The 25316-nt window shown below is 32.6% G+C and overlaps 1 protein-coding gene across 2 annotated transcripts; it reads right to left on the bottom strand.

The window, feature by feature from the left end:
- Window positions 1-1542: 1542 nt before the first annotated feature.
- LOC139092745 (uncharacterized) lies at window positions 1543-13560 on the bottom strand. Of its 2 annotated transcripts, none has more exons than XM_070643279.1 (6): window positions 13153-13560; window positions 3972-4156; window positions 3793-3907; window positions 3400-3727; window positions 2763-2949; window positions 1543-2700 (listed from the first exon to the last, which is right to left on the bottom strand). In XM_070643279.1, the coding sequence occupies exons 2-6, from the start codon at window positions 3988-3990 to the stop codon at window positions 2537-2539; spliced, it is 813 nt and encodes a 270-aa protein (XP_070499380.1). In that variant the 5' UTR covers window positions 3991-4156; window positions 13153-13560; the 3' UTR covers window positions 1543-2536. The 2 variants fall into 2 exon arrangements, with proteins under 2 accessions (XP_070499380.1, XP_070499381.1); XM_070643280.1 differs by having other exon boundaries at window positions 3972-4144.
- Window positions 13561-25316: the final 11756 nt, after the last annotated feature.

Below are 25316 nucleotides of genomic sequence, written 5' to 3'. Positions count from 1 at the left end.
CAGCTAACTGTTGTATGGTTTTTAATTCAGCTTAAATTTGAATTTTTGCAACACAAATTTCAAACGAATTTTAAATTTTCAAAAACTTAGTTGTTGTAAGGATTCCAATTCAGCTGAAAATTTGAATTTTTCCTTAAACTGACAAAAATTACAAACTAAATTATTTTGCTGTTGTAAGGTTTTCAGTTCAATTAAGATTTTTAAATTTTCCGTTACAGATTGATTATTTTGGCTGTTGTACGGGTTTCAATTTAGCTAAAATTCAAATTTTTTCGCCACAAACTGACAAAAATTGCTTTAAATCGACATAAATTCATTGAATATTAACAATCTACAATTTTCTAAGAATATCCTAATAAAACTGAAATTTAAGCATGACTTTTAACAGCATACGATTATTATCTCCAATGTCATCTGCATGTCTACATTATTATCAGTTCAAAGACTCATCCAAGCTATAAAAAAATGCTGTTAAAAGTCATGTTAAATATCCAATAAAGTAAATTTTAAGGAAGAAGAAAGTTCGTTCATGTTGAAAAATATCTTTTGTTAAAGAATAAAAGACTCTACATAGAGCATTAAATTATTGTCTCATGACTTGTAAGTATTCTAAAATGTAATTACAGAAATATTTAATACAACATTTCACATAATGTCTTTACATATTAGGAAATCTTATAATATACATGCATTCTCAAGCATGCCACATGTCCTTTTTTTTCTTCAAGTTCAAACGTGCTTGTTTATTCTTTATTCTAGTTAACACAACAATAGAGTTATCAAACTCAAAATAGACTCTATTGACCTAAATAAGTAGTTTTCTTACTCAATAGATCAAGTAGATGATAATTGAGTTTGACAACTCTATACAACAACATACAGGTTGTACAAATTGATATCTTTTGGCTACAGCTTTTACTGGATGTAATAAAATTTAGCACGGATGCTAATGTTTTGTGTCACAAAATTTAAATAATTTGCTTCTCGTGTCTCAAATAATATTGATATTACTTAATTTCATCGATATGTTTAAATAAATTTAATGTGATTATGTTTCGTCTAGCTTGGTACAGTTCACTCAAATTTGTTGTGACTTATTTGATAAAATTCCAGACATTTCTAAATAATTTTCAAGGGCTTTATTTTTATCTGTACGAAGAATCCATTTAAAATGACAGAGTTGGTGGAAGCTTATGTATGTTTAGGTTGAAGGATGTCTGTTTTGAACATGTAGGCTGTCAATAATCAGCTCTAAAAATTCGAATTATTAATGTATTTAACCTGAATTTGAAGCATTTTTCAAAGCTGAGGTTTAAGTGCCATCAATCCTTTGAGGATTATTGAATTATTGATTCATAACAATTAAAACAATCCATTGCCCGAGCAACACAATGCGGCTCTGCGTCAACACAACTTCACGTCTTGCTGTTAATATGCGACTCATGGAGAGAAGCTGTTGATAGAGATAGCATGGTATTTGCAATCGGTAATTGGCAAACGGAAGCCAGCTTTAGGAGCGTCTAAGGAAGGTCATGAATCGCAATTGATCTGTGCGACCAACGAAGTAAGCAATGTACTGATGCCCTAGCGAACAGATTGTGCTTGGCTCGGATTGAGTACTTCTATTCTCTCCAAATGTATGTAAAATCAATATGTCCAAAAGCTTCACCCGAGCGGCAAAGCATGACACTATCATCACGCCACCATTTTGACGACAAAATGTCTTAGCAGAGCTCGAATTCGACTGGGATTTTACATGGTGAAGTCAACTCAAGTCGCCGCGATTCCATGTAATATTCGACCAGTAGTTCTTCTAACTCTGTGTCGTAGTTGTGTTCAGAATGCTCTCCTTTTTGCCTATTGCCATTAACAAAGAACATTATTGTCTACAACATACCACTATAGCTAAGTCTATAAATCGTTTATTGGATTGCGGCAATTTCGATACAAAAAAGTATGAAGGACTTTTTTACACAGCAAAAGCTTACTCTATTCTCACCGGATAAAAGCTATTGACATTGATTCCTAATCCGCATTGTGTCATAAAAATCTTTCCAACTTTGAAATGTGGATAGAAAAAAAAAATGTGTTCAGGATTAGATGAATGCGGTACATAAATGTTAAACCTCATTAAGCAGACATGAACGACGACATAAATTGTTTTAATTGTCAGTAAATTTATGCTGACAATCATGAGTCATTCTTTATTTGCATGCTGGAGAGGCCAAAAAAGGAAAAAGTTAAAGCCTTGGTATTTAAATTAAATTTCATTTGCTGTACATTAGACAGTAACAGCATTAAATAATCAGCGAACCACCATCTCTGTCCAGAATATGAAAATAATGGCATTGGATATAAATGCTGCATTATGTAAAGATAAAAAAATAAAATCATTTCCTTGTCCTATTTCGAGTGTACATCCGTAGATATTTAAAAAGTACAAAAATGATATTATGATATGGCTTTGTTGGATCCAGAAGAAGATAATCTGCAGGATATCTCATATTATTCAAGGGGTTTTATGGTCACTAGACTTTTATAGAAGTGAGCAAATAATGAATAAAATGATAATTGAGAGAATCATTAAGCATATATCTTTCCGTATTGTTTTGTCTCGATGTAATGGACGATTGATGAGAGCTTCACGCCTTAATACCACAATTGGAATTACCAGATGAAATAGATCCGGTATCATGAATCCTAATTGTACGATTAATTTAATAAATATCAATTAATTTTGACTAAATTACAGAATCAATTACCTATATCCCTAACAATTTGATGTAAATAACCTTCACCAAAAAAGACATTTTGTATGAATTGATCTGCACTGGCTGCAGTAATGTGTAATAAAGCTATGCCAATAATACATAATGTTTTACGTGATGTTACGGTGTTCTCCTTATCAGATAAATGAAGCACAAATGCTGTTGAAAATAATTCAGTCAACTGTCAAAAAATAAATAGAAACAGGCAGAGGTTTTTCATTGAATTGTATAATTTAGCAATCAAATATTATTATTTAGGTATTCAGATGTGCTCATACCAAGAATACTGATCGTGTACGTGTTACTGTATGTTTTGGATAGAATATATTTACCGTATTTCTATGATATAAGTATTTATTATCAAATTATGTGCTGGAAATGTAAACAAATCACTTTATTCAGTCTTGAAGCATGTTGGTCCTTTAAAGTTGATAAACTATCCAGTGTAAATGACTCAAAGGTCAGTAACTTAAAACTGCTTAAAACTTAATTATTTTGTAAAAACTCGAAAAATGTGGTCAGCTGAATACGCTGAATTGTGCTGAATATTGTAGGAAAAAATTCAAAAATATTTCTAACCGTCATTTTCTAAGTATAAGCACATCCCATCAAAATTCAATAAAATACATACGGTAAAGAATGTCTGATGATTCCACTGCGAATAAAAGTCATCATTAAGGTAATTGAGATATGCCCACCATGCATAATAATGTGAGAAAATTGATAGACAGAATAAGAATGCCATCGAATATCTCAGATGTCTGGATATGAATAATTTTGTTAGATATTTGATACATTCATAAAGTGATATGATTCCAATTACTATCAACAACCATATTTTGAGTGTATTTGTCGTAGCATTAAAGTAAAAATTTTTATATGATGCAATGCCACTTTCGTATGTTGCCTTAAATACCGTATCCCAACAGGAACACGAGCAAAATCTTTTGTCCACAAATCTATTGAGGATGGAGAAAAAGAGATCAAAAACATCTTGTAGGAATGTTAAGAATACTTGACATACCTTGCATAAGCCTGCCAAAAATACCACAGCACAAATATATGAACAATTGGAAGCACTGCTGGAAATAAGAACGCAATTGTACCAGGAAAGAATGACGATATTTTGAGAAGCTTTGCTGTTAATAAAAAAAGGTTACAAATACAGTACAAGTTACAGATGCCAATTGCTTATAATCTCACATTTCATATCCACGTGCATCTTGATTCCTTTCCGTTCTTAAAACAAAATGCGTAAAATATGTCTTTTCAAAGGTTTCGTTGATTAAGGAGCTTCTGGCTTGATATTTTTCGTCCCTTTTTATCCATTCAAAACTTCGGTGGGAATTGATTATATAAAAATACCAGGAATTATGCTGCAAAAATAGCTGTCGATTGAGAAAATTGTACTTTTAATCCATTAAATGCTGACACATTTTTTCGATTGTGTATTGAACAAAAAACTGACATTAAGTATTATGTGCTAATCGAAAAAAAAGGTAGCATGTGCCTTTAACTGTTCAATGATGAAAATTATGTAAATATTTACAACAGCCCAGACAGTCTCATCTTTCATTATTTGAAGTATTTTTTGGGGAATTCTTTTGAATATTAAAGGACAGACTCGTGATGTACTCAAGATTGTTTTTTTGTTCCTGAATAGCAAACTCATTAAGTTCAAGGAAAGGGTTTCAAAGGTAGGAATTCTTTTTGATTATTAAAATTCTTCAGCCTGCTTCAACCTTTTAAGTTGGAACTTCAATATTATTGGAATTTTGTTTTTAATTTTAATGGCACGAAACACTTTAAAATTAAAAATAGACTTTTTAACCAATTATAGAAAGGCGTTGTCGTCGACTCTTCTTCTTGTTCGTCTGTCAGTCCCTTTTCTCATCATCCAGTTTGAGCTTTTTTGATACAAAATTTTGTTTAAAAATTTATAGGCTTATAGCATTCTAAGAACAAAAATGAGAATCTTTTTGTTAGGTGAGTTAAACTGCTGGAAACAGACAACAATATGAGGAAGTATCAAATTTAAATGTCAATCGAAGGACATATCACTGGAAGGTCGGTGATGACATGTGAAATGTACAGCATAGCGTGAATCATTGACATCGTAAAGATTCAACGCGTCATGCCCGCATAACAACATCATCGGATTGAGCATGATCTCTTGACATTGATATGCTGGTGATGGATATGATACTGATATTAAGCTGGTTAAAGAACAATGCAATTACTTGACGCTTATCGAATTTATATTAAGGACGTATCCCGATCGACACAGTCTTCCAAGATATATGAAATTGAAATGGCCAATAATCAGCCAATAGCAGATTATCAGATTGCAAGAGGCGTAGTCAAAACCCCAAAAACTCCAGAATACGCTCTGTTCGTGACATTGACTTCTAGCCACAGATAATTCATGAAATTCGGCCTTTGGTCATGGTTAAGTCTGTCTAAAGTTCAATTTTCAGACATTTCTACACCGTGTCTTCTCGTAGAATTTAGTCGCTGGGACCGGCGACGGCAAGACGTGACTTCTCCTGAAGGCAATATGACGTCTGTTTTCGACCCCTTTTTAAAGACGAAAAAATAAATTGCCCCTTAATCGATGAATTGTGGAATGCGGTCACGAATGACCACATCCTAATTACTTTTATTACCTCTGAGCTAGAAATGCTCATTTACAGTTTAAATTATTGCACATTTCCAAGTCATTGATAAGATTATCAAATTTACTATGCAAATTATCGATCAAAATTCCATCAGGATTCAATTATTTATTAAATTATTCAAAATGGAATAATCATCATCTATTCATCCTTAACAAATTAATTACACATCTTGAAATCCATCAAATTGTCACAAATATCACCCGGGGAGCTATTAAATTATAACACAATGGATTGAAGATGATTATCACACTATAATTTTCTGAAATGATCTTGATAATAAATTTCAGGATTTTATCTATAGTTACAATCATATTGAATTATCTGTCTTATATTGCATTGGATAGTTTCTATTGCAAATCAGAGGAAACTTGAGGAAATTGCTTATAATTTCAATTTTTTTCATCGCTTACAAGAAACTGAATAAGAATACAATGTTGTTTTAAGCTTCAATTTTCTTCATCGTCGCATTGATAAAGTCCTCAATATTATTTTTGAAGGTTGTTTGTCGGCAATAATGGATTCTGTTTTTGAGATTTTTATTACCATTTTTTTATGATTTAAATGTGAAAAATTTGAACTATGTTGCTGAACATGAAAAGTAAGCTGTTGTTTGACATTTTTCCTTAAATCTTCTTTTACTTAAAAGATTAACAAACTTCCTAGTCGATGGAATTTTTGTAAAGTTTTTTCCGTACATTAAGCTAAAAAGAAAGTATTGAAGAGTAATTGAAACCTTTAAAATCAACTATCTGATTAATACTATAAGGATAAAAGTAAGTAGGAAGGAAGAACTCTTAAAATACATTGTCAGTTCAGTAAGTATCTTAACGATATTCAATCTAATTAAACTTTATCAAAAACAACAGCTTATTGGAGATAATAACTTTTATTTAAGTTTGCACGCTGAGCTTATTATCATTTATTATTAGCTTGATAAAAAAGGATCAAGGTATCGACGGCCATAATCGCAATATAAAGAGTGAATCTTGTTACTCTTGCATCATTATTATCATTCAATCTGATTTAATCCTTAAAACATTATAACGTTCATTTGTAATTCAAATAATATTGTTGACAATTACATAGTTGAAACCCCCTTTTTTGATAAAATGTCAGTGTAATTTAGAACTTCGAAGAATAAACATCATTGAGAATAATTAAATCATTTTGGAAGTTGATTATTTAATTTTATTAGTAAATGAGCATTGCCGTACAATTAAATAATCACAAAAGATAGAGAAAGTATTGCATTTGGAATTGGGAAGTGACAAGTTGTAGCCAGCGATAGAACAAGTTTTAAGCGATATAATAGAAAAGTCAAGGATCACAATTGATCTGTACAACCTCGAAAAGAAGTAATATATATTCATAATCGAACAAAACGTCGTGAATAGATCCAAAACAAGATTTATTGAAGACAGACAATTGTAAAACAAAACGAAAAGAAATACATAAAAATTGAATTTAAATCAAACAAAACTCCTTCCAGAATACTACTCTAAGCATAAGTAATGATGCTATCATACCAGCTAGATAATAACTTACATCTTACTTACTTCAAGTCAGTAAAAAACATTGAAAGATGTAAATTTTCCGAACTTTATCTTTGTAAAATTTGCGTGTCTATTCAATAAACTATTCATCCATTTCCAATTATCAAGATAGTAAAGTATTCAAGAAACTACAGAGGAAGTGTTTCAATAAATTACTTGTAAGTTTAAAGCAACGACTGTAAAACATTAAATTCCTAAAATCACTTACTTTGCAATCTACATCGCCACAACCATGTCCAATTAAAACTTCCATTTTTTCACACTGTGCACTGATTGAAGAACAATAGAAAAAAAAGTCTGTGTGGCATGTCCGTACATGTATCAAGCGTAAAAGCGTGCCTGATTATTTTTAACATTCAATTAAAAAACTTTATCTCTGTGTGATTGTTTACATAATTGAGTCAGTTGATTCTGTTACGCAGTCATATGCTATGACGTTTTGATCTCGCGATGAACATAAACATATCCACAAAATTTAAACAAATAATAAAATTATAGGAATGAAATGGAAGAAAAAGTGCAAAGGCCGCAAGGAAATAAACAAAGTTAACCGAGTTTTATTCTCTTTTTTTTTTGGCACCCACATCTTACAAAATTTAATTTATAATTTCTTCACTTAAATAAATAATAGATTTTAGACTGATCCACAAATAGTCTCTATAATTTCCAAGTGTTTCTGCAAACTCCTCATAAAATATTAATCGGAACGAATTGGTTTGGCACATCGTTAATAATTGAAGTAATAATCATGTGGTATTGGCGATTGGCAAAGAGCAGCGAGCGATAGAGTCAGTTTTAGATGTCAGATGAGTGAGGCCATGGATCACAGATGATCTGTCTAGTCAGTGAAGTGTAAGTAAGTATGTAAAAATCATGTGGATAACCCGAGTGGACAAAAATACGTTAGAACTAGTCATCAACTGGACATTAACTTGCCCTCAAATAGTTATGTCCATTTAATATAAGATTTAATCGGAATTTAACTCTAATTTCGAAAATTCAATCTTATGAATGAAACTGGATGAATGAAACTTTTGCATTAACTATTTAAAACTATTTGAGAGCGGACAACTTAGGTGACAATTGATAAAATGCGAGAAATAGTTACAAACTTTGTCATCTGAGTTGTCGTCTTCCTGAAAAATTTACAACAACTCATAATAACTTAATCTCGAGTGGACAGAAATACGTAACAACTAGTCATTAGCTTGCCTTTAGGAAAAATTCCATGAAAATGAGATTTAATAAGATTCAAAGAACTGTTCAGAGGGCGAACAACTCAGAAGTCTATAAAGCTTGTCAGTTTATTCCTGTTTTAAGTTTTTTTTTCCTGTCAGCAAGAAACACATCTGTAAGGCGAATCCTACTTTTCTGCAACTTGTTGGCTGAGCTATCCGCACCTCGTAGCTACTTATTAATAGGATCGATTATTTACTTACAGGAGGTCAGGGCTTCGCTTACCCTAACAGACAATAAGCATATTCACCTAAATGTGCTTATGAGTTTACTCAATCAATATAACTGAACATGCTCAATTTTGGGAGCATACTCATGAACACGATCCATGTCTCGTGTTCTCGCTTTACGTCATAAATGAATTACTTCTCAATGTTCGGAATCAGAGGTTTCCTTCATCTTACATCGGAAAACTCAAAATAGAACAAAAACCACCTCAAAATAACCTGGGTTAATTCCAATAAATTTCAGGAAGTTTAAATGTCTAATTCAATGATATAATCCCCATACAGTAAGTAATAAAATAAAAAAGCAAAATCATAAATATTTAAAAAAAAATCTACTCTTGAACTTTGAGATTTACTTCCATAGAAACCAGACGATTGAAAAAGTTCAGAGCTTCTTTACGTACAAAGAATCATTATTTACTTTTAAGTACTCGTCTTAAAAACCTCAAAAATCTCTTTGCTTGTGTATTTAACATTTTTGAATTAAAAATTTTCGTTATTTACTAATTAACAAGTTAAATATTTATCATAAATCATATTCATACTCATATGCTACATTTGAGAATATTCTCAAGCATAGCTTACTTGCGTCGTCTATATTTTATATTATCAGATGCAATTGTTCTTCATCGAAATTCCAGTCATGAATCTAAGCTAGCTTATTTGTCAATTTATGGTATGTGATAGAAATACAAGTTAATGTATAAATGGAGATGTGCATCATTGATGTAAATCATTGATTTAAGACTCTTCAGATGTATAAAAGGGGATATCCTGACGGAAGGTCTTCGAATCTGTTATCTATTTCATTAAAGAATATCACATATCCAAACAGGCAAAGACCGATTTTTAGGGACAGTAGTGCTATTTCTATACTATGCACTGTGTCTGCTGAGATAGTCCCTTCCTGAAAAGCACATGTCGTGAAAAATGTGTCCCTTACTCAGCTTGACTACGAATCTCAGCGTGAGCTCGGATTCTGCCGAATCTGACTCGAATTCAGACTCACGCCGACCTTAGGACATTATTTTCAAACTTTTTACTCCGTATTCCTCTTAGTGTACCTTTTAAACCAGTGGTCGGCAACCTCTTATGTGTCATGATACATCTAGGTGGTTAGCTACGACAGAGTCCGCAAACGGCATGCGATTCATGGCGATTCCAATAAAAGACAGCACACTAGAGTGTCTGGCAAAGAGTTTGCCCACCACTGTTCTAAATATTAGAGCCTCGGCACACAGGTTCTAGCAGAGTGCCACGGAACAAAGATTGCACACCACCTGTATTAGACATCATAAGTGAACGACCCCACATAGTAAACCAAAAAAACTTGAGAGTTTGCGAAACTGATATTTCTAAAAATACAGCACTCACAGACATAGAAAAAAACTGCTGCAATGTGCAATTCACAATTTTTAATGCGATGACAAATATGATTTGCACTGAGCTGAGGAGAGAGAATCGAGAAGGAAATGAAAATCCGAGAGAAAATATTTCTTCTATTTTTTGCTACATTTTAATATGAGCAAAAAAAAAATGATATTTTTCATTGAGTTTTTTCACATTTTATATTGTAGGGAATGTCCAGTTAGTTGTGTGAATAGCATACAAAAATAAACAGTACCATGGATACCGATTGTATAACATGAGAGCATTCCCACCTACAGATTGTTGACAACATTTGCAAAAAACATGGTTTAAATTGTAAGTCGATTACATTTGCCCTTTATGCTCTATAATAATAACATTATTTTGAAGAAGTTTACTACTTTTTTTATTTATAAAGACTTAAATGAAATTATATAAGTCTTTGAATGGGAGTTGGGAGATTTATAGCCATGCAGCATACATACTTCCTCTCAAAAACCGCCTCATCTAGAACAATCTTCAAGTTGAACTGTGGTGGCGGAATGGGTGGAACTATAATAAAATAGCAGTGGGTTTCAAATTGAGCAACGCAACATAACTGTATCTTTAGGAACCAATTAAGGTTTGCCAAATAAAATAGCCTAAAGTGATACAAATATAATTACTAAACAGCAAAGGTATGAATAATTAGATTGAAGTGTATATTGGTTTGAGGTAATCAATTCCCAACCCACATCAATTAAATCGTGTTAAGAATCAAATAGGGGCTTCAATTCCGGGGATCGGGTTATTATATGGGCACATTTTTTCGGTCTCGCAATCCCGGGATTGAAGCTTTCCTAATAATTTCCAGTCTTGTATTAGATCAATGGATGATTTGTCATAAATGACGTTTTGCTATATTCTAACTCTGCACAGTTGCATGCCCAAGGGTATACAACTGTATACCCAAGGGTACAAGTGTAATTGCACTTAGCCACGATTTGTGTGTCGGAAATACACAAACCGAGTTGGTTTGACTAGAAACAGCGAAAAAGCACCCGAAACCGACTAGACTTTCCCTGGGATCGAACTCGGGTCGTTAGAACGGTAGTCCGACGCTCTAACCACTACGCAACTGCTGCCTTTTTGTATTAGATCAATATTCACATCTATATTGTATTAGATCAGTACTGTATTAGATCAGTTTTAGATTCGGATCTTTTGTATTAGCTGTCAGTACAGTCTTGTATTAGATCAGTATTCACATTACTGATGTATTAGATCAACATTGTATTAAGATATTTTGAATAAGTTATCATTTCAGTCTTGTATTAGATCAGTAAACAATTCATATTTGATATATGTTTAAGGACAGTTTGACAGTGCTGTCCAAACTGTGAAGTACCACCTTAACGCGGAAAGTTAAGGCCAAATAAGGAGTAGTAAGAAGTTTTCCCGGTTTTTTAAATGCCATGAAATGCATGCCGTGTGTGATTTTGGTCGTGGTTTATCATCAGAGTATGCCATGGATCACAATTGATCTGGACAACACAGCTGTAGATCCTTCGTTTAAAACTCAGCTTAAAATACAAAAGATCAATTTCAATTTCTCATTAAGCTAATCGTCTTATGCAGTCTTATAAAAGTTTAACCTTTTCCTCATAATTAAAATTACATTTCGCAGACTTGATCCAATTGACGTTGATCTTTTGCATTATTGATTGCATCTGTTTCATCAAAAAATTTATATCTCGATGTGAAAAAACTATCTTTAGAAATATCAGACTATAAATTCAGTCAACTTCATAAAAAATTGATTTTAAAATTCAATAATAAAAATCCATGAAGCTCTCACTAAGCTTTAAATCTCATCTTTTCATCAATAACTTCATATTTTTTATAAAGCAAATATGAAAAAAAAAGAAAAAATTGCACGGAGATAGAAAAGTTGGTGGATTGCGAATTGGGGGTGGTTTATAAATGATGACTAGCTTGTTGTGCAGGAAGAGTATTAATAAACCGGAATGGCTCAAATTGGTTAATCGATTCAAAATCTGACTCCAGGTCAACGCGACTCTGACATGTTCGGAGACGGTGGCCGAAGTAATGCTGGTATGGTGCCGGATGATAGTTGTCGACTTAACTCTAACATTCTTCGAATACGACTCTAAGTTAGAGTCACACCGAGTTGAGGACGAATTTCAAATTGATTAACAGAGTTTAGCTACTTTGGGAACCAGATGGGGAAGTGTCTAGTATTATGTAACAGTTTAAGCCAGTAGTGGGCATACTGATGGGTTAGACACACTTGTTTACCATGACAAATTTTAGATGTGCCTCGAAATTTTTTCAAAACTCTCAAAAATTGGCGATTTTTTATAATTTCTCATATTTGAACAAGAAAAGTTCGTATGTTCAATAGGATTGAAACTAACCAGCCAAGAACAAGTCTGCTAATCGATCCGAATTCCAGCAGAAGCCCGGCGTGACTCTGGTATGGTGCCAGATGCAAACTAAATTAAATAGAATCGATTGAATGCCAGAATTTGGATAAATCGATCACTTTGTGCTATTCAGACTGAAGTTGGACAATAAATTCGTTTTCTTGCGTAATCCCGGAAGACACACAACATAGGTTGTGCGGTTTTTGGAATGCCCTAAAATCAAGCATAAGGCCAGTTTATTTCTGATTTCATGCCAAATTCAATGAAATCCGGCTTCAAGTCAGAGTATACGCCATGTGCTTTCCGAGAACGTAATAACCGAACAATTCCCATTGACTATAGATTGTCGAGAAATTTCACTCAGAGAACAATTAAAATCTAGAATCAATTTTAACATGTCCATCAGCTGTGAATGACCCTAAAAAAAGTGAGATTTATCTCCGCGATGAAAGTTATATGTTTTGTACTCAATAACTTGTTTGTACGTAGACATTCAATCGGGTATATTCTCTTCTTTAATCTCTTTTTTCTCTGTTAAACAGGAAAACATGCGCATGAAAAAATATTTTTCAAGTGTTTTGATTTCTTCTGTTATTATTACAATAAATAGTCATAAAAATGGATGTAAAAATTTTGATTTGAATGGTTCGATTGGATCTGGTGTGATGTATAGCTAGTTATAGATTTTTATTGTGGATAAAATTCAATCATTTTTTGAAAAATTGATATTCATGTCTGCTGATTTTGGCTGGTTTGTTATTGCCTGCAGATGAAGCAGGGGATGAAAATTGAATGTTTTTGGCACCGAAATAAAATGTCGGAACTTTTGCACACACAAAAATCAAGTTTGTTTTATCAATATTTATTCAAAAAGGGCATATTTCTAATCCACTTACATTCTCATCGTCAACCAGACATAACACAAAATATTTTCTCTTCCTTCTTATTCTTTACGTCGCTTATTTTCCGGTTTTTTACTCAATTTTTCTTGTGCAGTCTGCAATTTGTGCAACTATAAAAAATGCATCACAAACTTCAACTTTATATCTGTATTTTGCTGGCAGGCACTAAAAAACTTTTCAATGGCACATCACTTAACATTTTTTTCACTTTTTCCTACTCGCTGTATATTTTTTTATTATTGGCAATAAATCCAAATTGATGTATAAAATTTTTCACATTTAATTCACTTAGCTTACTGAGAGAAAAACACAAAAATAATAAGTTAAATTAAACTTAAAGGAAAAATGAGGATTTTTATTAAGAAATTTCAATATTTAAGAAGAATATCTATAGCACTGTCTCTCTTCACTGCTGCCTGATGTGTGATGATTCTCAATGTTCAATGTTTTATAGTCAATTTTCCTGAGAGACGGAAAACTTTGTGCATTCTCTCTCATTTACAATGTTTTCTTCCCTTATTGTTGATGTTTTAATGTTTTGAATGTTTTATATTGTTGATTCTGTAGAAAAATGTGTAAGGCTGAAACAAAAAGTCTCTCTGTTGATGAATGTAAATTTATGATTTTTTCATTATCAGCTGTGAGTATATGAATGGAAGGTGAGGGGGAAAGCAGGTAGGTTGAAGGTTAGATGGTATTTTCAAGGGCTTAGACAGCAACTTTGTAGTTTTGTAGGATGCAATTTTTAATTGTTTTTCGTAGGCTTCAGCTAAGAACAGCAGGCTTGAATTTCCTGCATTTTAGATGAACAGTCCTGCTTAAAAGCTGTATCTTGTAGTTTGTACTAGCTTGTACGCCGGCATTTTTGTCTACAAACCTGCAATTTTGGACGAACTTTATTTTTTGTAGGAACAGATGATTTTCGAATGATCTGGAAGAAGGAATTATTAAGAAAGTTGGCATTTGAAGGCAATTGATTCTCAATTCTTTACAGTTGAACGATCCAGTGTAGGATGATTCATAGAAAATGTCAGATGCAAAAACGGATAATTTGTACAAACTTTGTGATATCGTCAGCAAACATGAATCAGATTGGGTCCATTAAAGGCATTTTGTAGTACTGCCAAAATTCATGTGCTCAAAGTCACGCTTACCAAGTTGAGTATGATAGAATCCAAAAAGCAAGTAAAATTCTTGACTTCCTTGGAAATGCATGGTCTTTATGATGACCGACACTAAGTCAACTCCATCATTACTGCTTATCACTGCTACTAGAATTGCATTAACCGACCTGGAAAATGAATTCAATAATCCAACTTGACTATCCTTGGGTTCATTGATCAAACCCGGATCTGTTATGATGAACGACACTGCAATATGATCCATCAGGGATACTGTGTATATGTGTTGTCATTACCATGCTATTTAATGTGCATTAACCAACCTGGAAAATGAAACTGCTTTTCGATATGTACCGAGATGTAAACTTTACATATCAACCAAAGTTCATATGAAAGACTCAAATACCAATGTAAATATGAAGAACTAATACCTATAAATGCTAAATGAATTCCTGGTCAGATCAGCCTTGTACAGTTCGGATATTTTTTTGTCAATTAACTTACCATGAATATTTTATATCATCAATAAATATTAAAACACAAATTGATGTCTGCTTGAAAACATGAAGCCTACAATATTCATGACTTTTTTTTTATTTGAATCTACTAGAAATTTAGTTTATTTTATACACAATAATTAATTTTAACATATATGTTTGTCTCCAAAAATATTAATTTTTTTCTGATTTGTATGTGAATTATCTGACAAAATCAGCATGTAGCATTTTTGTGTTCCTATTCATAATTTTAATCATACTTTCCCTTTTTTCACTAAAAATACAATTTTCCTATCTTTTGTACAAATTTTTGTGTTTTTTTCCATTTATACATTAATCATGCTTGACTACGTAAACATCAAATATTACAAGTTCCAACAGTAAAAAATATATGTATTTAGTCAACATATTTATTAAAGTTTTTTCTTTTACTATTCAATCAATTTATTTACTTCAACTCTTATCATTTCCTCTTCTTTGAATTTCCTTTTGGCTGAATATGTCTAGATAGCATATAAAACTTGTTCAGATTACTCTTTTTTTCCACTTATCATTTATATGCTTTAATGAATTTTTCATGATATGTATGAGGATTAAGCTTATTTTTCTGACCATTTTCATAACAGTTTTTTATGTGGAAATTATTAAAAATAAATTACGTAAGTACTCGACATAATGGAGCATTTTTGTTTTATAACGATTTTTTAAAATTCAAATTTTCTAACGGGTTTTGGAAATTTAAATTTAATCAAAGCAACGCTTTAAAAATATTTTTCTTTTGTTCATAAAAAGTAAAATCGTGAAAAATCAATAATTAACGTGTTAAGATTTAGTTTTGCTGTTCGAGGCCAACCATAGATGGAATAATACGATGATACAGAGCTAATGCTTCAATCTAGAGCTTTCTACGATGTCAGGAAGTTGAGATCTCACGTTTCATGCAACAAGTCAAGCAACCAGGTAATTAAAATTATTATTCATACGAAATCCAACTCGACTGTGTGGATGTCGAGATCTCTCGTCTTACCCAGTCAGTCAATCAGACAGTTAATCAAAGTAATCATTCAGAGCTCGATGTAGACTCAATTTGACTTTTCCATACAAAATCTGACTCGACTTCGCACTCTACTACGCATTATTAACCACATTTTCATTCAAAAACGCGCTAAAAAGTCTAAATTTCAATTGTTTACGACATTATCATGCCTTTATTAACAATCAAAAAAAAAGTTTCGGTATCATATAAAAGTTGAAGACAACGCAACGAATATTAAATACTAATGATATGGAATTGAATTACAATGAAGCTGGAATATATCGGAAATGTATATGTCAAGTGTGTAAAAAATACTGTATCATTTACAACCATGCGGTTTGCATCCACGCTCTTTTTTTGTGAGTCTCCTGATGTTACAACTTTATTTGACTGTTTATATAATAAATTTTCATACATTCGCATCTGCTCGCGTTGGAACAGAGGAATCAAAACTTTTTTTTGCACTCGATTTACGTGCTTCATACCGAAGTTTTTACAGCGAATTTTCCATAAAGTTCCTTCTGGGAAAAGCTTGATTCCTGAATTATTCTTTAATTAAAACGAAATTTAAGGTTATAAAATGAACAAATCATTAGTAAATGTGATAATAAATCAACCATATTGTGAATGAAAACATTAACTTTTTTAAAATTAGATTTCTGTTAAGTGCTGGCTTATTGATGACGTCAAATGCCTTCAAATGTTTAAACAGGATGGCATTCAAATGGACAGGATGCTTAATAGCATTCAGAAGGTCAAATATCATTACAAATGTCCATTATTCCTCATTGTTTTCCTCTTAACTGTTGATTATACATATCAAGCAGCAGTAAAGCAGTGATGGGAAACCTGTGTGGCGCGGCACATTAGTGTGTCGCCAAAATTATTAAGAAATGCCACGAACAATATGCCGCGTGCAGTTTTGGTATTGTCATCAAGGTGTGCCACGAAAAATAAAAGGTTGTCCATCACTGCTTTAATGTAAACTAAATGTTCATATATTGCAGTGTTGTTCACACTTTATTGTGCCATGGCACACCTTGTTGGTAAGCCGTGACCGACACCACACGGCATCCGATTCATAGTTCCGTAGTGTACCGCGTCACACTATTATGCCGTGTCACTCTAGTCTGCCGCGTCACATTAGTATGTCACATCACACTTATATGCCGCATCACACAGTTTGGACCAGAGTTGCAAAAACCGTGCAAATTCTTGTAAAATTTTGTGGTTTTGTAGTAAAAACCACCTACATTATCAAGGATTTGTACGGTTTTTGCCTGTCACAGACACCTGTTTTGCAGCTCTGGTTTGGACAGCAATGACATATTGATATAAATATTTAATTAGGCCTAAATGATTGCAGGAACTGACCCAAAGCTGATCAGAGCATCCTTTTGCTCTAGATTCCAGATAATTGAAACATTTTCTTCAACAAATTCAATTTGTTAAGGTCCTCATAATGTTGTCCTTAAAACTCATCGAATATCCATTGGACAAAAATCCATCATCCCAAATTACATTATGATTGGGGGTAATTCTTAATCAAGACAATTTTGCTTTCAATTTCTTATTTCCTTTTAAACCAAATCTTCTATCCCAGAAAAAGGATGAAGAAAAAAAGCTCAGAAATAATGAAGTTTACATTTTTTTCTGTCCCCTCAGGAAGTGCTATTTAAACTTTTTCTTTCTAAGCTGACTCAAAATGCAAAGGAAGCTCAGAGTGGTAAAATACTAAAAATGGCAACATTCCATTCATCAAGTGTTGACTTCCTGTGTTTTATTCAATCCCATTTTTAACCTCTAGCATTAATAAATTCTAACAATTCAGACATGGAATGAAGTATAAGTGTAGTGTGTTGGGGATGATTTGAATAAAAGGGGTTTTTAGTACAGAAATCACATTATGTACAGCACTGGGAGTTAGTATTCAAAAGGTACTGAAATCTCTGTTTGGGAATTACTTATTGCGGATCTCGAAGTCGACTCGAATTTACATCGACTTGAATCAACCTTTTCCTTACTATTCTTCCCACAAAATGTTCAAAAGCTGTCCATTCAAATTTTGTTACTGAATTGCATAATATCCATCCTCAACTCCTTACAATGTTGGCAAAAATATATAAAAATAAAAAACTGTCACGTCTGCTAGTTTTTATTCATGTTTCAATCGTAGATGACATAGCTTGGTTTGTGAAATCGCATGGGAAGTAAACTGAACTTTATTACTGTAGTCGGATGTCATACCGAATATTATGATAATCGCTCATTTACTAGAGTTCGTTCTTGAGCTCGAAGTTGATACGGATTTTGGATGGAAAAGTTGAGTTGAGTCGATTTGATTCAATATAAAATTCGAGTCGACTGTGAGTTCTGAATCTGAGTAAGTTATCTGATAGATATTACTTTTAATTTTGTCTCCAATTAAACTGGAGTTTTGAATTTCGAGATTGATAACCCTTAATGCTCTAAAGAACAATTTTGTCCATTAAAAGAGCTTTTAAAACAGCTCAAAATTCAAAATTTTAAATCTTTGTTTACAATCTGAAATTTTGTTGTTTTTGTCAAAATTGAGACTTTCTGGACATAACTGCATGTCATATTAATGATCTTTTTTTGGTATACAGCTCAAAGTTATAGATTCAACATAAAATAAGGTTGTAAAATATCCATATATTACTTAAATTTGTAATTTTCTAAATTTTGTTACTTAATGTACTAAAATAAGAAAATTTTAGAACTCTAATTTCAAATATTTGTACTAAAAACCGTTACGTTTCCAGAGTTATTGGGAACAATTTATTAAAAACAAAGGAATGACCTTAAATACTCAAATGGACTCAAACAACACAAATGCTTCTAAAATCCGTTACTTAATCCTAAGCTTCCTGTTAATACGTATACCCAAAATAAGGGACACAATTTGAAAAAAGGCCAATTTAAATACTTTTAAATCTAAAATAAAAAACTTTTTCCCACACCTAAATAAAAGTCGTTTAAAAACTTTAAATGCCCTCTTTACTCTTGACATGCTTACCAACTTTGTATGAAAGTATTGTTGCTGTACACAAAAGTAAAACTTCTATAAATAATCGCAGTTTCTCGTTTCTTTTCTTCCTTTTCCTTTTATCGCTTAAAAAATTCATACAAAACATGAGAACTCACAATTAAGGAACCAAAAGCTGTTTCAATTGCACAGCAAAAAATAAGTTATAAAAACACAAAAAATGCCTTTAAATTAAATGAAGTAAATTCACGATTTGTGTACGTGCTTATTAAAAATCAAACTTATTAAACATTTATCACTTTCCATTGTATGTAGAATACAGCATAAATATTCCACACACTTCCTGCCAACACGTTGTGAGGAAATTCAAGAAAGAGTTCAGCTGCAGAGTTGCTAAATGGGCACCTGTCACAGGCAAAAATTGTACAATTTCTTGATAATTTGTATGGCTTTCATTACAAAACCATATAATTTATCAGGAAATTGAATGGTTTTTATCTACGTTTTTTCTTACAAAACCATACAAATTACCAAAACAATTATACGGTTTTTGCATGCGTTTTTTTACAAGACCTTAAAATTATCAAGAAATTGTACGGTTTTGGTCTATGCCAGGTGCCTGTTCTCCAACTCTGGTTCAGCAGCTGATGTATAAAAATCATTTATTTTTGTCACATTTGTTTAAAAGCATGAACAGCTTAATTAAATCATTTTACTTAAAAATTGATCGCTACATCTTCAGTACTTCATTCATTTTCAATCATTTATCACAATTACGTACCATAATTTATTTTCATCGTATATAATCATTGTCATATAATATAAAGGATTATAAAATAAATCCCGGAATATAAAATCATCATCCATAGAATAATAATTTTTGCGATTGAGTTGCGTAAAAAAAAAACAGTAAAATTTCCATCTTCTGATATAAGCTTTATTTACTTAACAGACTTGGATGTTTATCTTCAACTTTATAATATTGTGTTTGTTCAATTAAACATTTCATTGTTTGTTCTGACCTTAATGTATGGTTAATACTGTGTGATGATACGGATTATGAAAACTATTCCATGAATAAATTATTACAGTAAAATCTTCATATTTATGCAATTTGAGTTAGATTCTCGAGCGAGACAAATGAAGATGGTTCTGCTATGGAGCTTTCAAGGTTCCGACGTTGAGCTTTCAAGGCCTTGCCAAAGCTCTTTTATTAAAACTTAATGGAAGGAGCATCCGTGAGACCTTAGAAGCTCTATAAAGGAGCCTTTTTCATTTGTGTCGCTCGGGTTGTGGCAAAGCTCGAAGGAAGCCTGTCTACCTTAAGTCTACCTATGACCAGTATTCATCACGATTTAACCGAGCGGTACAATGCGGAGAACTACATTTTTCCCCATAAAAATGGATCGACATCAGTTGTCACGGTGCCGTCAGAGCAACATTGAGTCTTGTTGTTAATACGTAGCGTACACGTTGTGCTGTTCAGGTCTTGGTCCTTTGTTTAGTCTAGAACGTGAATTGATCTGATTAGCGTTGGTAATTGATCGAAGACGACCGGTCGACCGTTAACTGCCGACTGTAGATACATTAATGCATAATGTCCACTTTGGATTATTGACTAATCGATTTCTCATCAAATTTGAATAGTATTTTATGAAAATCTACACACAAAATATTTTTTCATCATTCAAATGAAGTCCTCTGACCCGTAAAAGCTGAGTTCTATCTAGTTTTAGATTATTCATTCAACATTACTGATTCTCTTTTGAACTGAACATTTTCTATTTGATTCATAAAAAAATATAGTCAAAGGAAAAACATTCTATTGGAATGATTTTAATCCAATTAACTATTTATTTCCACTTCGTCCTGAGGCAAGATTCTAAAACATTGTAAATTCATGCAGAAAGAATAAGATAAAGGTTGAAGACATTTAAAAAGATAGAAAGGAAAGTCATATGGAAATCATTCAAAAAATTCTCACAAAGTATTTTAGGTATTTAACCTTCTTTAACTGATAACATGACTATTTAATTGGACTGTTGACATTTTTCTTGAGATGGACTAAACAAAGGACCAAGATCCGAACAGCACAATGAGTGTGTAGGAAAGAGCGCTGTTATACGCTCCTCTTTCACGGAAACTATGTACGACTGTGTACTATGAGTTCAGTGAGTCGACTTTTAAATCTTAAGGAATAAAGAACTATATGCTAAAGGAGTCGTTGCGCATTATTTTTAGATTATTTCAGAATATTTCAGCCACTGGTTTAGTCTATAGAGTCTACAGAGAACCATTACATCGCTGTATCAACGGTAAAACGAGAAGTTGCTCTGATGTGCCCCTGATGGCTGATTTTGATCCATTTTTACGACGAAAAATGAGATTCGTAGCCGTCACAGTCTCACGACAACTTTCCATCTTACTGGTTCCCTCGGGCGAAGTCTTGGGAGTTATAAAGTACTAAGACATGATATGCGAAAGTGTACTGGACCAGCTGTCACAGTCTCAAGACCACTTTGCATCTTACTGGTGCCCATCGGCGTAGTCATGCGAAATGACAGTTGCTCGAGTCTTAGAGTCACCCCTAGCAGTGCCCAACCGAACACATCGTGCTGTTCGGGCAAGTTTAAGACAACTTCAAGAAAAATTTCTAGAAAATTCCTTAAAAAATATTTAAAATTAATCTTTTAACAATCTTAATGCACATGTCATGTGAAAAAACAAAAAAGAATCTAATGCTTACAATGTTGCGTTGGATCTTGATTCACTTTGATGAGAAACCAGCTGTTAATAATTGCTTTTATAGCGCAACAATCTCATACTCAATGAATTTACAAATTGATGAGAAATTTTCTATTTAATCCTATGTGATACAATGTAAATTTACTCATGGAATAATTTCTATTTTGATCAGTAAGAATTTCCTGATTTTATTTCCATCCAACACATTTTCAGACAATCTGAATTGTCAATTAATTCATTCATGGAACGGATTTACTATGCAGTTAAAATTAAAAATTCTATGGGAAAAAAATTATCATATTAAATTCCAATTTTTAGTCGTCAAAGCTCGTTCTGAATTGAATTTAATTTCCAATTTTACATTTTGGATATAAAAATACTTTCTTTTTGAAATTACCAAAAGGTATATCCGAGTGACGCAAATGAAGAAGGCTCTGTCATTGAACTTTAAAGGCTCCGGTTAAGGAACTTTAAAGGCTCCGGACAAGAACTTTAAAGGCTCCGGTCAAGGAACTTTAAAGGCTCCGGTCAAGGAACTTTAAAGGCTCCGGTCAAAGAACTTTAAAGGCTCCGGTCAATTGAACTTTAAAGGCTCCGGTCAAGGAACTTTAAAGGCTCCGATCAGGGAACTTTAAAGGCTTCAATCAGGTGTTAATAAAAAAGTTTTAGCGGAGCCCTTAAACTGCCATGTCAAAGCCTTCTTCATTTGTATCGCTCGGGAGAAATTGGGTCGTTCATCAATGATGTCTAATTGGAAGGCTAAATTGGTCTAAAAATTGAAAATCCTCACAAATTTCAATTTTTTTTTTTGCCAAAACGGCCACACCCAGGAACGTAGCCAGGAAAAGTCTAATGGGGGCACGAACCTCCCGTCCAAGAAATAGAAAAATGTTTATTTTGTAACGTTTTTTTTTTTTAACTTTTGAATTTTTTGTTTGCTTATTTGAAAAAATTCAAAAAAAAAAAAACGGTCTGGCCCCACCTAGTAAAATTTTCTGACTACGTCCCTGGCCAAACCCCTCAAAAATCCTTTACTACACCACCAGACGTCATTTACGAACGCCCCCAGATAAAAGTTTTCAATTTAATTTAATTGAATTTAATTTAATAGCAAAAAGGGATCATCCCTCATAAATTTCAATAATTACTATCAATTTAATTAATTGGCAAACATTGAGTCATTCATACCATCCAAAAATATACAAAATTAATTTTTATGGCTTAAATTAAGGAAAGAACGTCCATAAAATTTCATTTTTTGCCACAAATTATCAGTTAAAGTTTACCTTATTTATCGGTTTTCTTTGGTTTTTTCGAATGAAAAATTTGTGAATTTTTTTTTATATTTACAACATCAATGAATAAGTGCAGTTGGTGCTTTTTTCCATGAAAAGGAGAAGGTTCAATTTGTGTATGTATTCAAATTTCTTCAAGCTAATATTTTACTTTTTTTCAATTGACCTCAATATCGATCCTTTCTTGTCATTTCACTTCCTTAAGTTTGAATGAAATATGTAATGTCATTGAACTTTTGTGTTTGTTTCCTGTATTTTTTGTTTAGGTTGACAAGGATGTCTGCTGATAGCTAACCCGTGTCATTATATTTATATTATTGAAATGTATTTTGAGGATGACTTGTCAATTCTAAAAATATGTCAATTTGAGTTAATTTAGTGAATTGTGACCTAATTTTGAGATTTCCAAGAAGTCAAGCTCTTTTTAGTCTTCCTGATCTGACAAGTAGGAGGATACCTGACATATGCAGACGCCCACATGATGTACTAGTATTTATATTAGGGTTTGACAATTGCATGCAAGTATTTGAATACTGTTTGCAAGTCTACATTTAAGTCTATATTTAAATAAATTTACGTGAATTTCCGGCACTTGCATTCAGGATTTGTACACAGTATGCGCATACTTCCATGGAATTATCGAAACCTAATATGTATTATTATGTATAATTAAGAAATCTCGAAGATAACCGAAAACCTCTCAAATTTGAAGTGTAGAAAAGGACATTCGAGCTTTTAATATCCCGAAATGACAAAAAGTGTCAAAGAATAAAGCCGAATTTAGAGACTTTAGAAGTTCTCTTCGCATGGCAATGAATCCACGTTCGATCCAGAGTGTGACCGTCTCAAATTCGAGTTTTTCGACATTCGAACATTTCAAACTCAAATTATTTTAAAATAAAAATTTACGTTACGAAGAAAAGTAAAAGTAATGGCCTAAATAAAAACAAAGACAGCCACACTCTGGTTCGATCTAACTATACACATAACACGTAACTCATAAAGCTCTAATTACACCACCTAGTTCCAAATTATTTAAGTATGTAAACTTTTCTATTTTGAACTTCCGCGTGTAACAAGGATGATACTTTTCTATTTCGAACTGTCACAGACTCCCCAACCCACCTTTCTATCTATAAACAAACTTAAACTTACCCGACAACTTGAAAAACATTCAATAATTGTTACAGAATCTTACATAAAAGCTCACAAACATTTTCAAAAAACATCCTGTATTTCCCTGCCATTCTCAAAAAAAAAATCTGAATACATATTGACTTTCTCATTTCCTTTTCTTCTTGTATTGTAAAAATAACTGAAGTAAATTTATCTTTTAAAGTGCACTTAACAATTGAAAGCTTGTTTCAAATATAATTTCATCATTTTTTATCTCTTTTTTTGAAACAAAGAAATTTTCTAAATTCAATTTTACCATTGTCAATTTTAGAGTAAAGCCTGTCATCATCACCATTGTAGAAAATTTATGAAAAAATTTTCATTTCGTGTTTTTTTTTTTTTTTTTTCATTTTATTATCACCATTGTCAGTAAAGTAATTTACTTTACATGAGTGTAGGAGGATTGAAAATAATGTAAACATTGCAGGGATGTATTAAGGATCAAAAAAAGTCTGGCTGATCTTGTTTTAATTCGTTCCAAAAAAAATAGCAAAGTAGAAATAATTTGCATTTACTTTCCGAGCGACACAATTGACGGCTTTAATGTCATGTCACATTCATGTGGCGTCCATATGACTGCCACATATAGGCGGCTTCTATGTCATGTCACCTTCATGTGGCGTCCATGTGGCTGCCAAATATAGGCGGTTTCAATGTCATGTCACCTTCATGTGGCGTCCATGTCATGTCACCTTCAACTGGCGTCCACGTCATGACACCTTCATCTGGCGATCATGTCATGGCACCGTCATCTGACGTACATATGGCTGGCATGACATGATTTGATGTTAACAAAAGAGTTTTGGATCCATAAAATCTCCTTCTTGTGTCGCTCGGGCTTTAACACTCCACCCCCATCCCCACCTCTTCCCTTACGCATTCCTAACACATATAATGTCTATATACATCCCACTACCGTAGACATGTTTCAGGATTTTAATTTAAATTAGGAAATGAATTCATTGTATTTCTATGTCTTTCTGTCATTTTTCACTCAAATCAGTGATTTATTATGGCTGTATTATTCATATACACACCACAATTTGTTATACATCAATGTTGTAAACAAAGGATTTTCCGTGTACAACATAACTTCCACCTGACAAAATATTTAAAATAAGAATGGAATGTGAAAAGTGAAAGATGCATTAATGCTTTTTTATGGCTATGGTTTAGAGACTTATGCCTCAATGCGCATACCAGAGTGTGGCTGTCTCAAATTTGAGTTTTTCGACATTCGAACTCAACTTATTTTAAAATCAAAATTTACGTTACGAATAA

Source organism: Chironomus tepperi, unplaced genomic scaffold (genome assembly GCF_022539635.2).
Source record: "Chironomus tepperi strain 1889 unplaced genomic scaffold, CSIRO-AGI_Ctep_v1 contig_309, whole genome shotgun sequence".
NCBI lineage: Eukaryota > Metazoa > Arthropoda > Insecta > Diptera > Chironomidae > Chironomus > Chironomus tepperi.
Note: the sequence above shows the minus strand (reverse complement) of the source record. Positions and strands in the feature narration are given on the sequence as shown.

What these genes read in the sequence shown, in the direction of transcription:
- LOC139092745 (XM_070643279.1), bottom strand. An exon ending in TTTTGGCAGGCTTATGCAAG is followed by an intron (nt 3,728 to 3,792) that starts GTATGTCAAGTA and finishes CATCCTCAATAG; the next exon opens with ATTTGTGGACAAAAGATTTT. An exon ending in ATCATCAGACATTCTTTACC is followed by an intron (nt 2,950 to 3,399) that starts GTATGTATTTTA and finishes ATTTTTTGACAG; the next exon opens with TTGACTGAATTATTTTCAAC.